Raw genomic sequence first — 15,763 nt, 5'->3', positions numbered from 1 at the left:
CTGAGGGTTTTTACCAAGGTGCCAAAGTTTTACACTAGAAAAAAAGCTTCAACAAATGGCCCATGGAAACTAGGTAGCCAGAATTAAGCTGTAGGTAGAACTAAGCTGTAACCCACCTATACAAAAAACAACTCAAAATGAACCAAATATCTCCATGTAAGACCCAAAACATTTCTAGGAACTACACACTGGGAGAATACACTTCAAGATGATATATGTGTGTGTGTGTGTGTGTGTGTGTATATGTGTGTGTGTGTGTGTGTGTGTGTGTGTGTGTGTGTGTATATACATATATATATATCAGAAATTGCTGAAATTGACAAAAGCTTAAGAATATTTGTAACAATGTAACAGTATCTAGCATCTAGTCAAACTCACCACATATACAAAACATAAAAACATGACATAATGAGCAGAAAAACCAATCTCAAGCAACAAATCCCCACGTGAAAGACAACAGAATAAACAGTAATACTAGGGAGGAAAGACTACTGTAATTTTCAAAAGTGTTTAATGTACCTAATAACAGAGCTTCAGAAAACAGACAACCACAGTTAACACTCTGAAGACAACAGAAAGCACTAGTAACTGATTTCAGAGCTCAGTACCTAGGGAAACTCAGGAAAGGCACAGAGAGGATCTGAACCAACTTTTGTGACAATGTTTCAACTGACTAGAAAAAAAAAAGTGTTCTCTGGCCAACAGATGTATAAGCAATTCTTTTTCTTATCCAAGTAACAAGGTTTCACAGAATAATTCAGGTTCCAACATTAGAAATGTTAGGGGTCTAGTGTCAAGAGCACACTCTTCATTCTTCTGGATTACAAACCCAACTACTTACAAGGTCAGTCAAGTAAGGTAAGGGGGGTGTGGGTGTGGTGGTGTGATAACACAAAACATTACTTTAATCAATAAGAATGTCAAATTCATAAACAAATTTCTGTTTTGTCTTTAAAAACAGAGTTCTCACCTTACTGCCTAGGGTAGTCCTAACCTTTTGGGTTCAAGTGACCTCTCTTTCAGCTTTCCAAGCAGCAGCTGGCTCTAAAGACACACATCACCACGCCTGAACAGATTTCTGGGTTCTGTCTCTTTTCATAGTATCTCATTTGTAATCAAGATGGTCTCAAACTTGAACTCTCCTGCCTCAGCCTCCTAAAGAGCTGGAATTACACACATGTGACACCAGACTGGGTTTCAAATTTCAGTTCTAATAAGCTTCATTTTACAATAAAACAAAAAAATTAAATGCTTTGTCCAGACCACTAGAGCAGATTGTCTCATGCAGCCATACTTGATAGTACTTTGGACACAAAAATCTTCACTAAGCTGCTACAGCAGTAACCCAAAGATCTTCCTGCCAACAGCTGAAGGGCAAATTTTGACCAAAGGTTTTTCACCAAGAAAAAATAACCTGGCATTTCCCTAAATATATAGGCACTAATATATACACAATGATACTCAGAGACAGCCCATACTAACAACTGACTATGAAGACTGGGAAATGCATCAGATGGAGTCACCCATCTGGTCTCCTCTAATTCTAGACTTCTGTATTATACATGGCCAGAAGCCCAAATTTCTACACCAGCCATGTTCTACTTCAAAGGAAGTGTTCAGCAAAATTCCTAAATTAAAAAATTCTTTGCAAGAGCAGAAGAGGGGAGACAGGTGGACTAAGAGAAGGCTCAGCAGTTAAGAGTGCTTCCTGGTCTTCCCAGATGGCCGCTTTGTTCCCAGCACCCACGTCAGTGGCACACAACCTGTAACTCCAGCTCTAGGGGAGCTGACTCCCTTCTCTGGCCTCCTCGGGTACTTACCCATGTACAGTGTGCACATATACATATATACAACACAGAGACAGATCTTAAAAACATGTTAGGCCGGGCAGTGGTAGCACAGGCCTTTAATCCCAGTACTTGGGAGGCAGAGGCCAGCCTGGTCTACAGAATGAGTTCCAGGACAGCCAGGGCTACACAGAGAAACCCTGTCTGGAAAAAAACAAAACAAAACACAACACAACAACAATAAAAAAAAGAATTAACAACTTTAAAAAATTAAAGAACCCTCTTTAAGTTGAAAGCTTTCACCTTTTCACTTAAAAGAAATCTTTCTAATGCTTCTCTTAGAAAATTCTAAATTGCTAGTCACTCCTCTAATCATTTATTAAGTAAAATAAGGGCTATATGAACACAAGCATCATGGTGTAAATCTTGCATACTGAGTTTAATAATCAAGACCTCTGGCTAGGGAGTAGTGGCGCACGCCTTTAATCCCACTTGGGAGACAGAGGCAGGCAGATTTCTGAGTTCGAGGCCAGCCTGGTCTACAGAGTGCATTCCAGGACAGTCAGGGCTTGCAGAGAAACCCTGTCTTAAAAAAAAAAAAAACTAAATACAATAGAGTGGGTAGCATATACAAAGTATATACATAAAAGCATATACAAAGTATCTAAAAGGTTTATCCAGAATAGAAGAAAGAGCAGGACAGAACAAAGACCAACTTAATGTTTATAAATTAGTGTTTTTTCAGAATTTTCCTTTGATATTTTTAGGCCATGGTTGACTGCAAGTAATTGAAATTGTGCAAAGTACCAACTACAAATAGGAAAGATGTAATACTTGAGGTATTTATATGCTCTTGTTCACAATAACCAAGAGGCAGAAGCAATCCAAATGCCCATCTATGGAACAATGGAAAACAAATACATGTATATACAGAATTATTCCTCAGCCTTATAGTGGAAATTCTGTCACATGATATAACATGGAGAAACCTAAGGACATAAATAATGCCAAGTAAAATAAGCCAGACACAAAAAAGATAAATAATATCATCCATTTCTATTAAGCATACATACAGTGCAGTCAAGTGTACCCACACAAAGCTAATAAGATGGCTTAGCATTTAAAGACACATTGCTGCCAAGCCTGAAGATCTGAGTTTGATTCCCTAGGATCCACATGGTTGAGAGAACCATAAGTGTGTGCACATAAACACATATACAAAATAAATGTTTAAAATTTGTTTTATAAAAGCAAAGTAGAACTGAGGAAATGGATCAGTCAGTTAAGTGCTTGCTGTGCCAACATCATGACCTGAGTTTATTCTTCAGAACCCAAAGAAAAAGCTGGGCCCACCTATCATCTCAGGGCTAGAGAGGTATACAACAGGACCCCTTAGGCTTACTGCCCAGTGAGCCAGCCTAGCTGAGACAGACAGACAGACAGACAGACAGACAGACAGAGAGAACTTATTGATTTCATTTCCTTTTTGTGATGCTAGAAAGCCAAGCCCAGGGTGCACATGCTAATAAGTAAGCCTTCTACCAGACTCTACAGGCTGCACTGAGGCTATGAAGCCCAGACTATAGTCTCCAATGCTGAGTCCTTCTGTTCCACCTCCCAAGAACTGGAATTAAAGTCATGTGCCATCAGACTCAAAGAGAATAACATACTAATTATAAAAAGGACTAACGTTTAAGAAAAAGGATAAATGTAAAACCTTAAATTAATAATATTGAGGACCGGAGAGATGGCTCAGAGATTAAGAGCACTGACTGGCCTTCCAGAGGTTCTGAGTTCAAATCCCAACCATCTGTAATGGGGTCCAATGACCTCTTCTGGTGTGTATAAAGAGAACCACAGTGTACTTACATACATAAAATAAACAAATCTTTAAAAAAAAGACTGTGCAAGCTAAAATTTAAAAACAAATAATACATATACAACTAATTACTCAGATGGCCTTTAATTTAGCTTCTCTCTAAAAGAAAAAAAGTATAAAGTAAGTCACACATGAATCAGAAGTCCCCTGGTATTTACAAATTAGGTTTTTTTTAATATTTATTTATTTATTATATGTAAGTACACTGTAGCTGTCTTCAGACACACCAGAAGAGAGCATCAGATTTTGTTATGGATGGTTGTGAGCCACCATGTGGTTGGTGCTAGAGAGATGGCTCAGCGGTTAAGAGTGCCGACTGCTCTTCCAAAGGTCCTGAGTTCAAATCCCAGCAACAAATACTTTTTAATAGCAGTCAGATACAGAGGTACAGTGGTGACTAAACCAAGTAAAAATAAGACTCCGCCCATGGGGGAGCCACCCACCTCCCAGCACCATGTAATAGGAGCACCACATAATATGCAGGACTATGAAGAGATGGCAAGTATACAGGGATATTGAGATGGCTCAACAGCTATTAACAATTGCATACAAGGTTGGCAACTTAAAATTCAATCCCCCAGACCCACATAAAGATGAAGAGAACCAACTCCAGAAAGCTGTCCTCCAAACTCCATGCCTATACATCATGCACATACACACATATTGCACTCACACTAATAAAACATTTTTAAGGATTAATTTATGTATGCACATGAGTGTTCTATGTGCATGTATACCTGTATGACAGAAAAGAACATCAGACCCCCCCCCTCTTTTTTTAAATGTGATTGTGAGCCACCATGTGGTTGATGGGATTGAATTCAGGACCTATGGAAGAGCAACCAGTGCTATTAACTGCTAAGCCATCTCTCCAGCCCACTAATAAACATTTTTTAAAGTCAGTACATTTTAAAGTCCTTAACATACAAAACAACAAACAATACTGGTCACTATGTCCATACTATTTCAGTGGAAAATATTAATCTCCAATCCAGGCCCTGCCTACTTATTAACAATTATAATACCTAAAAGGCAAGCCTAAACCACTTTGTTTCTAGACTCATTAAAGTACCAGGATAATATTTATATTCCAAAGTACAAATCTGACCATATTATTTTATAGGACTTCAAATATCTCCCACAATAACTTCAAGTTCTAACAGTCTAATCTGTTTATCAAATGTATACCACTTGAAGACTGACAAGTTTACAAAAACCTTAAATCCATACAGCTGGTGTATCAATTCTCAGACCAACAAAAGAAACCCAACTACCTGACAATGCCAAGCTAACATTAAAAATAAGACCTTAGTACTGACACTTAAAAACAGTACTCAATTACTGTTCCAGCCACTCCCTGTGATCTGGAAATAACAGCAATTCTCTGCAGCGCTGCCACCTCATTCATTAGAGATGTCAGACTCTTGAAATATACAAAGTAACTGAAAAACAAACAGTGACATTGTTAACACTTCAAAAAAACAAATCTGCAATCCAGTGACTGTTCCACATTTAACAAGTGACCTGACTGTTACAGGCTCTTTTTCATCATGGGATATGAAGCACCCTGGGGCTGGAGAGTGGGGCTGGAGAGTGGGGCTGGAGAGTGGGGCTGGAGCGATTGCTCAGTTAGCGCACTGGTTCAGTTACTACCATCCACATGGCAGCTCTCAACTGTCTGTAACTCCAGTTCCAAAAGATCCAACACTCTCTTGTGGCCTCAACAGGCACTGCATGCACACAGTACAGATATATAAACTAGCATACATACTAGTGATACACATACAAAAGATAAATAAAATCTCAAACAAACAAACAAAAAACAACCTTTGTAAGTGAGATATCGAGCATCCAGTATGTGCCAGTCCAAGACTTTCAGTAGATAGATTTGCTCCTGTAAGTTTAAAATGTTTCAAGACAGGACTAAAGAAAAAACTAAGCAGATAACAACACTCATATGGCAGCTCATAACCATCTGTTAACTTCAATTGCAAGACATCTGGCAACACCTTCTGGACTCTAAGAGCACATATTAGGTATACACACGCATGCACACACATACACACACATGAGTGCAGCCAAAACATTAACACACATAAAATAATTTTTTTTTAATTTTTTTTCTTTTAAGACACTACAGCTAAGTACAGTGGCACACTGCATTTAATCCCAACACTCTCAAGGTAGAGGCAGGCAGACTGTTGTGAGAGGCCAGCCTTAACTACACAGAAATTCCAGACCAGCCAGGACTAGTGAGGCCTTCTCTCAAATTAAAAAGAAGAAGAAAGCCCACCATAGGAGCTGAAGAGATAGCTATCCAGTTAAAAACACCTGCTACTAGCAGGCGGTGGTGGTACCTGACTTCAATTCCAACAACTGGAAGGCAAAGGCAGGCCAGCCTGGTCTATAAACCCAGTTCCAGGACAGCTAGGGCTACACACACAGAGAAAACCTGTCTTAAACAAACAAGCAAGCAAGCACCTGCCACTTTTACAAGGAACGGGGATTAAGTTCCTAGCACAAACTAAAACTCCAGTTCCACGGGTTCCAAGACCCTCTTCTGACCTCCTAGGGCACCTGTGTGCCCCTGGGGCACATAGGCACTCAGGCTTATTATTATTTCAAAAAGTAATAATAAGCCCACAAATAACTACATTTAAGGAAAAAACAGATAAAGGAAACTAACTAGAGCAAATTTTAAAGCAACTTGTGTTCAGTAGTACAATGGTTTAAATAAAAATGGATACCACAGGTTCATAGGGAGTGGAATATTTTGAAAGGATAAAGACTTGAGGTCTTGTTGGAGTAGGTGTGGACTTGCTGGAGCAGAAGTTTATCACCAAGGGAAAGCTTTGAGGTTTTAGAAGCTCAAGCTTGCCATGCGTGTGTTTGTGTGTGCCTCTCTCTTTTTCTCTCCTCTCTCTGTCTCTCTGTCTCTGTCTCTCTTTCCCTCTCTCTCTCCTTGTGGTACCTACAGATCCAAATACAGAAGCCTCTGGCCTCCTTCTCTAGCACCATGTCTGTTTGCCAGGCCACCATGCTTCCTGCCTTAACACTTATGTGCTACACCTCTGACCCAGTAAGGCAGGCCCAGCTAAATGTTTCCCTTTGTAAGAGCTGCCATGGTCATGGTGCCCTAACTAAGACAAGTAGCGCGAGAGAGCGCGAACATTGGGCTTTTCCCCTCCCTCCTTGGGCAGAAAAGAGTGAAAGGAGCAGCACAAAATGCACAACAAACAGTTTTCCCCCCAGAGACATACATACAGCAGGTCCTAAGATAACTATCAAATCTGAGTTGAAAGGAACTATAACATAGCCTAACAACTACAACGAAGAGTTATAGAGGTAGAGTGAGCAAGGAACATTCACAGAAGGGAACAAATTGAGTTTTAGGACCTTTACAGAAAGTGAGCATTATCTTAAGGCAAGAGAAACTTTAGGGAAGCCAGGCCCTACGGATGCAGGACTCTAGTGGCAAGTATTCACAAGGCTGAGGAGTGACGGTCACTAGTTTAAGGACCTAGTTCAAGCTAGTCAACTATACATGTATATGATATGCACAAGGTCCCATGGTATATGATATGCACAAGGTCCCATGTTCAAGCCCCAGAAAGTGGGGAAGAAACATAAGGAAGAAAAATATAAATAACATGCTTAAAAAGGTAAAAACAAAATAAAAACATCTATTTTATTGTGGAATATTGACCACAAATACAACATCCTATTTACAGCACCAGGACAGAATTAAATTTAATTTTCACATATTTATTATTTTCATGAAATAAAACTGCACATGAATATTATTAGTGAGCTTGTTTTTGACCTTAAAAAAAATTATAGGATTGCACCTGGCACAAAAATAAGCAGTGCTAGAGCTGAATAAAAATAATTTCTCCTTCTCTTCATAATCATGGGCTTGTGGGGTATGGGGGAAAAACTTAGACCAGTATCTCTTATTATCAAAATGTCATGAAAGGCCACCCAATTTTAAGTAAAACCCACAAACCTTTTCCATAATATGAAAGGAAAGGAGACAAGAGCCAAAGAGAATAATCACTAAGTTAAACAGTCATAAAATCAATTGTGTTGCCAAGACTTGAGTATTAAATAGGCTTCTTATGTGGAACTTCAGGGCCAATGAGATAGTTCAGCAGTTAAGAGCACAAACTGTTCTTCAGGAGACCAGGGCTTGACTCCCAGCACCTACATGGCAGCTCATAATAGGAACTCCATTCCCAGGGGATACAACTCTCTTCTGACCTCCTCAGGCACAGCACACACAGTGTATACACACACACACAGACAAAACAGCCAAACACATAAAAGTAATCTTTTTAATGTGACTTTATATTTAATGTCTTTTTTAAATCCATGTTTAAATTATTAAGGCCATGCTTAGTTAAACCATCTCTGAATAATTTAAAATCCCACCTGGCGTGGTGGAACACACCAAGAATCCTTGCACTGAGAAGACTGAGGCAGGATCTTCATCAGTTTGAAGTCAGCCTAGTATATGTAGTGAGACATGTCTCGGAAAAATAAAAGAAAGAGAGAGAGAGAGAGAGAGATAGAATATAGTGTAGAGCAGGATGCTTATCTGGCCCTTGAAAGCCCTGGGCTGCCCACTCAGCGATGCAAAAAGCAAAGGTTTTCAAGTTCCAAGCACCGTCCACAATCACCATTTTCTAGCAGAGCTAAGACCTGCCCATCTGGTAAAGAGGGTTAACATATTTTCAAGTGTTAGCTGAAAATGCCTTTACTAAGTACAACTGTCTACAGAATAATATGGCCATGACCTTACTGACCTGTCTGTCCCCTACTTTACCACTTCAACAAACCTACTGATCCTCCTCAAAAACAAAGGGGGAGGCATGTCAGGGAGAAGTTGGGCCACACCAGAGCCTCAAGCTTACACGCTCTGTAAGTGAACTCAGAGGCAGGGCCCTGATTTTGATGACCAGCGCCACTAAAAAATTAAAAATGAGACTGCAAGAGAGAATACCATTAAACCAAGCAAATTCTCAGTCCACTCCCCTTGGCTTTATCTAAACTGAAAGCAAACTAACAGCACCTAGCCCTAAAGCCCTCACTTCACACACCAAGACGCTGAGGCCTAAGGCAGCGGTTTAGTCATCTGCTCTGAGCGACTGCTTCCCTGTAAGTACTGTGTGTTAGTCGTCAAGGCAAGTGCTTAATCACTTGGTTGCTTAAACGCTTACGAAATTAAGTACCTAACCAGGAAAAACCCAATCTCCACCCTTTTGGCACCCCTCAGAGTCCGGCCCTGAGCTATACAAAAATGATGGATGAATCCTGAATACCATTTCTATGGCTCAGCCATTACTATCTCCACTTCAAGGGCCTCAATGTCTAAATTGTGACTGAACAGAGAGTCTGGGTTAACAAAGCCTCCAACACAGTAAGTGGAGAACATCATCAGTACTTCCTTGTTGCTCTCATTTCTATTAAACGTCTCGTTTTCTAATAGGCGGAGGACTTATACCATCTCAAGAGGGACAGAGGATAATCGTTCTGGTTTTCTGAGTGTCAAATACTATTTGTGCCCAGTTAACACGAGTCATCACCCTTTAAACACTTTCCAGTTAGACAATATTTTCACTCATCTCTTACGATTGATTAAGTATTGTAACCGACAGGGGCTAATACCCTTTGAAAAAAATCTTAAAATAATCCTCTGAAACGGGACATGGCTGTGCATGCCTGAAATACCGGCATTCAAGAGACTGAGACACTAAGACCACTAGTTCGAAGTCCGCCTAAGCTACATAGTAGGAACCTGTCTTAAATAAGCAAGTAAATAAACAATGCGACTCTGCCAGGCCACCTGACATTAAAACTACAGAAAATCTAGTCTGTAAAAAGATCTCACCAACTAAAAAGTACCATCAGCTTCATTAGGTCAGTGCTAACCTTCAAACCATCTGTTGTAGAACCTGGGGCACTGAGGTCTCTGGCTGGAGGTGCATCAAGATTATACCATCCACCCTCTGCAAAACACGAGTGCAGTGCATATTTCTTAACAATGTTTGACCACATTTAATGACAATGGTATTCAATCAGTTCCCGCAGCAGAGGTTTTAAAAAGAAGGCAGCATGCCGCTGGCATTTCAACCCCATTTAAGACATCACCGCTATACGTGTGAAGCCGTCGAAGAATTTTTTAAAATGTATTTTAAAAAAATAAAACACCAGAAAGATGTGTCAAAGCGAAATAAAACCATTTTGAACGTTAAAGCCTCCGTACAAAGGTGGCTGAAAAAGGCTCTCGGCCTTTCTGAAACGCCGGGCAAAAGTCCCTGGGCGACTTTCAAAACTAACGACCGTGTACTACTGCACAGTACCACCCCTTAAGACGAACTACCGGCCGGCCAACCGTTCACGTTACTACTGCCAAAGGAACTTTAGAAAACAAGCAGGGAAAGGGGAACAATAAAGAAGCGTCTCACCGCAAACACAGCACGAGAGGGACTGTCGGAAGTAAGGCAAGAGCCTGTTAATCTCTGTAAACGCCTTGGGGTCTCCGGGGTCGTAGTTGAGCACTAGGCGGCTCGCGGAAATGTAGAGAGCAGTAGCATTCACCGGGTTCATTGCAGACACTTCGACACCAATGGCTCCCGGTTGAAAAGAAATTCCGGATCCAAGTTTGTAAGCAGCCAGGGAACAATGGCGAATTTAAAACAATTCGGAAGAAATCTGAGCAGAACCCCTGGCCAAAGCAGCAACCAAAATCCGTGCAAGTTTGTGAAGCTGAAGCAATCCTCCCACACATGGGGGCCTCGGCGCCCCTCCTCTGTCCCTGAGACTTGCAGACCAAAGAGAGACAAGCGAAATCAGCGATCGAGTTCGTCCGACACGGCCGCGGCTGGGTGCTCCGGACGGGCTCCGGGTTCGCTCTAGCCCCGCGGCTCGGCGGGCGGCCTGCGCTCGAGCAGCATGTCCGGCCGCGGAGGCACCTCCGGGTGGAGCTGGCGCGCACGGGAGCGGGCCCGGTGGGGTCCAAGCGGTCCACACGTTTCTCTTCCGACGGCGGGGCCCTTACTCCATCGCAGCGACGTCGCGGAGGCAGCGGGACGGTGGGGACTACGGCGCAGGCGTCGGATTCCCGGGTCTAGTGCCAGCAGCCGCGGCGGCGGAGGTTGCTGTTGCTGCTGTGGCTGCTACTGCTGCTGCTGCTACTGCGGCGGGAGCGCGCCGCTGCCGTTCTCGCCATGCCGGACGCGGGGCCCACGCTGCGCCTGGCGCGGCAGGCGGGCGGGAGGGAGGCCCCCGCCCGAAAGGGAGGCCCGGGAGGAAGTGCGCGCGGGGCCCGGCGGCGGGAGGGGGCGGGGAGCAGGCCCGGCAGGCAGGCAGGCAGGCAGGCAGGCAGGCGGCGACGGCGGCGCCCCTCCGCTTCTCAGCCGCACACTTGGGGTCACCAGCGCAAGCGCCGCCCCCTCACAGCCCGGCCATCTTTTCGGCACGGCACGGACGACTCCTCCAAGCGCGACTGCCACGGTGCTGCGCCGCCGCCGCCGCCGCCGCCGCCGCCGCCTGCCTGCCCAGCCGCGGTTTAAGCGAGCTCACCCCGCCAGGCCGCCGCCGCCGCCACCCAGCGCGCACGACCAGGCCCGCTGCAGGCCCCTCCCTCGCGCCTGGCCGCCCTCACGCTTCTTCTCGCGCCGCTCTAGCTCCGTTGGGCCGGGGCTACTCCGGCCGCAGTAGATGGTGCGGCGCCTCAGGCCCGGCCGGTAACGACGACCGTTACCCCAACGGGCAAAGACACTGTCATCCCCGAGCCTCCCCCGCCGCCGTCGTCGCTAGCCCTTGTACGCATGCGCACAGCGCGCTCTCACCCCCCCTCCCCACCCCCACCCCCCGCCCTTCCTCTCCCTCCGCTTCCCTTTTCCCCTGCTTCTCCTCTAAAAGCCCCCTCCACACCCTCCCCGCGCTGCCGGCTTCACTGCGCATGCACAAACCCCCCCAACACACCCACCCCGACCCTACCGCCTTTCGCCCTTACGCGTGCGCTTTGACCGCCCACCCAGAAAACCGGATAAACACATTAGCCCGCTCACGCCAGCCCCGCCCTGCCCCGCCGCCAGCACACCCCGAGCTCACTGCGCATGTCTGGCTCGCCACTTACGGTTCCGTGCACGGAGCATGCTCGGTTTCGAGCCGGACGCGCTCTCCGCCCCTCCCCCACGTGCTCTCCAATCCGGTCTCCCAGGCGTGTGGGTTGTGGTGAATTGGGGTAGCGGGCACGGTCTCCCCTCGCGTGGGCTGCCCGCGTCGCGCCGTGGGGCGGAGGTGGGGGGAGGGTGTTCGGGGACCGGAGTTGACCCCAGTGGGAGGATGGCAGCCCAGCCCCGGCCTCGCCGGCCTCCTCCCGGAACCTAGCGCGTGGCGGGCCGTGGACTAGGCGCTGGCCCACAAGTTTGAAAGCCACTCCTCTAGGTCCCCAGCGAGCCTGCCCTTGTGCGTGGACACAGCCCGCGATGTATGCTCTGGTTCTGTAGAGTCCGAAAGTGTCTGAGTCCTTCGTTGTTCTGCATTAAAACACACACACGCACACACAAAGCTTTTGCCTTTTTTGCAGAAGGCTGAGGACACTTGGATATAAATAAAGCCTAACAGCGTGATTCTCCCCTCTCAAAATACAAACCCGTTTTTGGGTAGCACAAATAGAAACTGCTCTTCCGACATGATATTTTTTGCACATACTAACGCTGTACACGTTCACAAAGTGAAGCTTATGAGGTGTGCAAACCTTTTACATATGTGTGCTTATGGTATACCAAAATGCTAATTTTAGGGACTGGCCCATAAGTTATCAAGGAAACACAAACAATCTTACGACTTGAAGACAGATTCTGTTTTTTTGTTTTTCTTTTAGTAAAGCCTAACATACAGTACCAGTAAGAATCCAACTTCTTAATTTTATATATCAGCAGAGTAAGCTGTGGAGGATGTATTTAGTAGTCACACGTGGGAAACGATATGTATTCTAAAATTAGCTCATTTTAAAGGCTCCATCTGCCATTTTCTCTTTATGATAGCTATTTTCTAAGGTCACTTCCAAACAAAACCGTTATACAGATCTATTTTTATTCCAGGTTCCTCTTAGGTCTTCTTCCACTGCACGCAGGTTGCTCTCCTCCAAAGGAGAAACTTGAAGGATAAAAGCCCAGGACTGCTTACATCCAGGCAGGCAGCATAGATGAGTCGTCACCCTGGGAAACAGACTACTTGCAGGCATTTTTTTCCCCCTGTAACTAGATTTTTAAAATCTTTGGGAGTTGCACACCCCAATTTAAGATTAATTCTATTGATGGTCTGTGTGAGTCAGAGTTAAATCCATTCTTTTTTCAGCTTCTGAATTGGTTGCAACTGGTAATAGATTATGGCACTAACGAGCACATCAACTTGAACTGTACCCCTTTCTTTTATTAGCCTGCTTGAGCCTCGCTTGAACAGGAATCAAATGGATTGTTTATAGAAAATGAATTGCTTAACCTAAATATTTAGGGGGAAAATCACATAAAGGTCAAGCCCATTAAGAGTGCCCACCTAGCCGGGCGTGGTGGCACACACCTTTAATCCCAGCACTTGGGAGGCCGAAGCAGGCAGATTTCTGAGTTTGAGGCCAGCCTGGTCTACAGAGTGAGTTCCAGGACAGGCTATACAGAGAAACCCTGTCTCGGAAAAAAAAAAAAAAAGAGTGCCCACCTAAGATCTTTTTATATATTAGCCATTTTAGGGGGAAATCCGGTTAATGTCTTGCAAGTGATTACTTGACAGCCAATGTATACAGCCTGGGTGTAAAACTGCCAGTTATCTGAATAAATGCTCTATTTTACAATAAGTAGTTTGTGATTTACAACATTATTTCAGAGAAGGTTGTATATTCTACACTATAATTAGCATCATATATCTATCTATGTGGTATATTTCTCACATTTAATGAATCACTATGATAGCAATAACTAAAACCCATATTTTTGCCTGAGTTACTTTCACACAGCTGTGACCACAGTTCCAAAAAGAAACAAGATTTATTTCACTCATGGTTTCAGAGGGTTTCAGTTCATCTTAGTGGGGGAGACGGGGTCCCCACATGCAGGCTGTTCATACCACATAAGCCAGGAAACAGGGCTTCAGGAACAAGGGACGGAGTCTAACATCCAAAAATTTACATTGAATGCCCTGCTTCTACCAGCTAGGTCTCAGTTCCTTAATGACCCCCAAAATGGGCAGACCATCTGGGAAACAAGTATTCAAAACATGAGCCCAGAAAGGTGTTTCTGATTCATATTCACATCGACATTCACATTTAAATTTCTTCTAAGACCCTCTTTCTGTTCCAGGAGACCACATTAATTTAGACACACTGTCTCCTTGGCTTCCTCTTGGCATCCAAGTAGATTTTCATCTTCTCCGACAATCTTCAGTGCAGGCTGTTTAGTATTCACTGTTTATCTGAAATTGAGATTCAACAGCATTCTGCATTTTATCTGGCAACCTAAGGTATGTTGACTTTTTTTGATGACTGGGTCTAATTTGGTAACCCGGGCTGACCTCAAATCCTGGGTCCTCCTCAGGCTCTGAATATTGGTATTACAGGCATGCAGAGACTCCAGGGTCAGCATTCTAATAGTCCTGCTAATGGGGTTATAAATTGATACAATATTTCTTAAGGTCAACTGGCAATATTCATAGCTTATAAAGATGGAAAAGCCCCTCTTTCGAGTCTTGGCTCCAAGATGACCAAAAAAAAAAAAAAAAAGAAAAAGAAAGAAGAAACAATGGTTGTGCCAAAAAGGGCCGTGGCATGTGCAGCCAATTTGCTGCACGAACTGCGTGCCCAAGGATAAGGCCATTAAGAAGTTTGTCATTCGGAACATTGTAGAAGACACTGCTGTCAGAGACCTATCTGAAGCAAATGTCTTCGATGCCTATGTACTTCCCAAACCCTACATCAAGCTGCATTATTTCGTGAGCTACGCCATCCCTAGCAAGGTCGTCAGGAATCAATCCCGTGAAGCCGGGAAGGACCCGACACTCCCACCACGATTCAGACCTGCACCGCGACCTCCACCAAAACCCATGTAAAGAGGTGGTTTTGTAAGGGCAGAAGGAAAACTACCCTGGAAAAATAAAATGGAAGTTGTACTTTAAAAAAAAAAAAAAAAAAAAAAAAAAGCCAGGCGTGGTGGCGCCACAAACTGTTAATCCCAGCACTCGGGAGGCAGAGGAAGGCAGATTTCTGAGTTCAAGGTCAGCCTGGTCTACAAAGCGAGTTCCACGACAGCCAGGGCTAGACAGAGAAACCCTGTCTCAGAAAAAAGAAGGAGGAGGAGGAGGAGGAGGAGGAGGAGGAGGAGGAAAAGCCTCAGAATCAACAGTTCTACTGCTCCTAATTCATTATAATGTTAGATTTTCCTAAAGATTCTTGTCTCGTGGCAGGTTTTACTGGCTGGCCTGGAAATGTAGCTGAGGATAACCTTGAGCTCCAGGTCCTCCATCCCCCACCCCCAAGTGCTAGGGTCACAGTCATGTGCCTCTACTACCTGGTGGTTGGTTCCTGGTAATTTCAGTCTTTCTGTCCTTTCACAGAACCTCAAGTGTAAAGAAACAATATATCGCATTGAAAGAATTCATTCCATTGAAACATTGTATTACACCGAAACATTGTATTACCTTCGAAACAATGTGTTATGTTGAAACAATGTATTACATTGTTAAGTCCAAATAGTCTATATGATACTTAATAGCCATATGTCAAAGTAGCACAGATACATGTCACTGTTAAATAAATGTTGTCTTTACTAGTAAGATAGTTATACTTCTTAGCCTTCACAAAGGACTCCAATTCAGTTCCCAGCACCCACATGACAGCTCCAGGGAAATCTGGAGCCCTCTTCTGGCCTCCATAGGTACTACAAGCACATGGTATCCAGACATAATTGTAAACAAAACATTCATACACATAAAAATAACTTTTTGCCAGGTAATGGTGGTGCACGCCTTTAATCCCAGTACTTGGGAGCCAGAGGCGGCAGATTTCTGAGTTCGAGGCCAGCCTGGTTTACAAAGTGAG

General features: G+C 44.2%; 1 protein-coding gene and 1 pseudogene across 2 annotated transcripts in view; one reads left to right on the top strand and one right to left on the bottom strand.

Moving 5' to 3' along the window:
* Msl2 (MSL complex subunit 2) overlaps positions 1-11,500 on the bottom strand; it is a 30,747-nt gene extending 19,247 nt beyond the window's left edge. The window contains exons 1-2 of one of the 2 annotated variants that reach the window (NM_001379344.1): positions 10,134-11,500; positions 9,598-9,674 (exon numbers count right to left, since the gene is read on the bottom strand). Coding sequence is in view for 1 of the 2 variants with exons in the window: in NM_001100451.2 (NP_001093921.1) it covers positions 10,134-10,275 (142 nt within the window). In the remaining variant the exon portion in view is untranslated. The remainder of the gene's footprint in view (positions 1-9,597; positions 9,675-10,133) is intronic. The other variant, NM_001100451.2, reaches the window with a different exon arrangement.
* An 867-nt stretch (positions 11,501-12,367) lies between these two features.
* Positions 12,368-14,809, top strand: Gm46140 (annotated as a pseudogene).
* The last annotated feature ends 954 nt before the right edge of the window (positions 14,810-15,763 follow it).

This window comes from Mus musculus, chromosome 9 (assembly GCF_000001635.26).
Source record: "Mus musculus strain C57BL/6J chromosome 9, GRCm38.p6 C57BL/6J".
In the NCBI taxonomy this organism is placed as follows: domain Eukaryota; kingdom Metazoa; phylum Chordata; class Mammalia; order Rodentia; family Muridae; genus Mus; species Mus musculus.
Note: the sequence above shows the minus strand (reverse complement) of the source record. Positions and strands in the feature narration are given on the sequence as shown.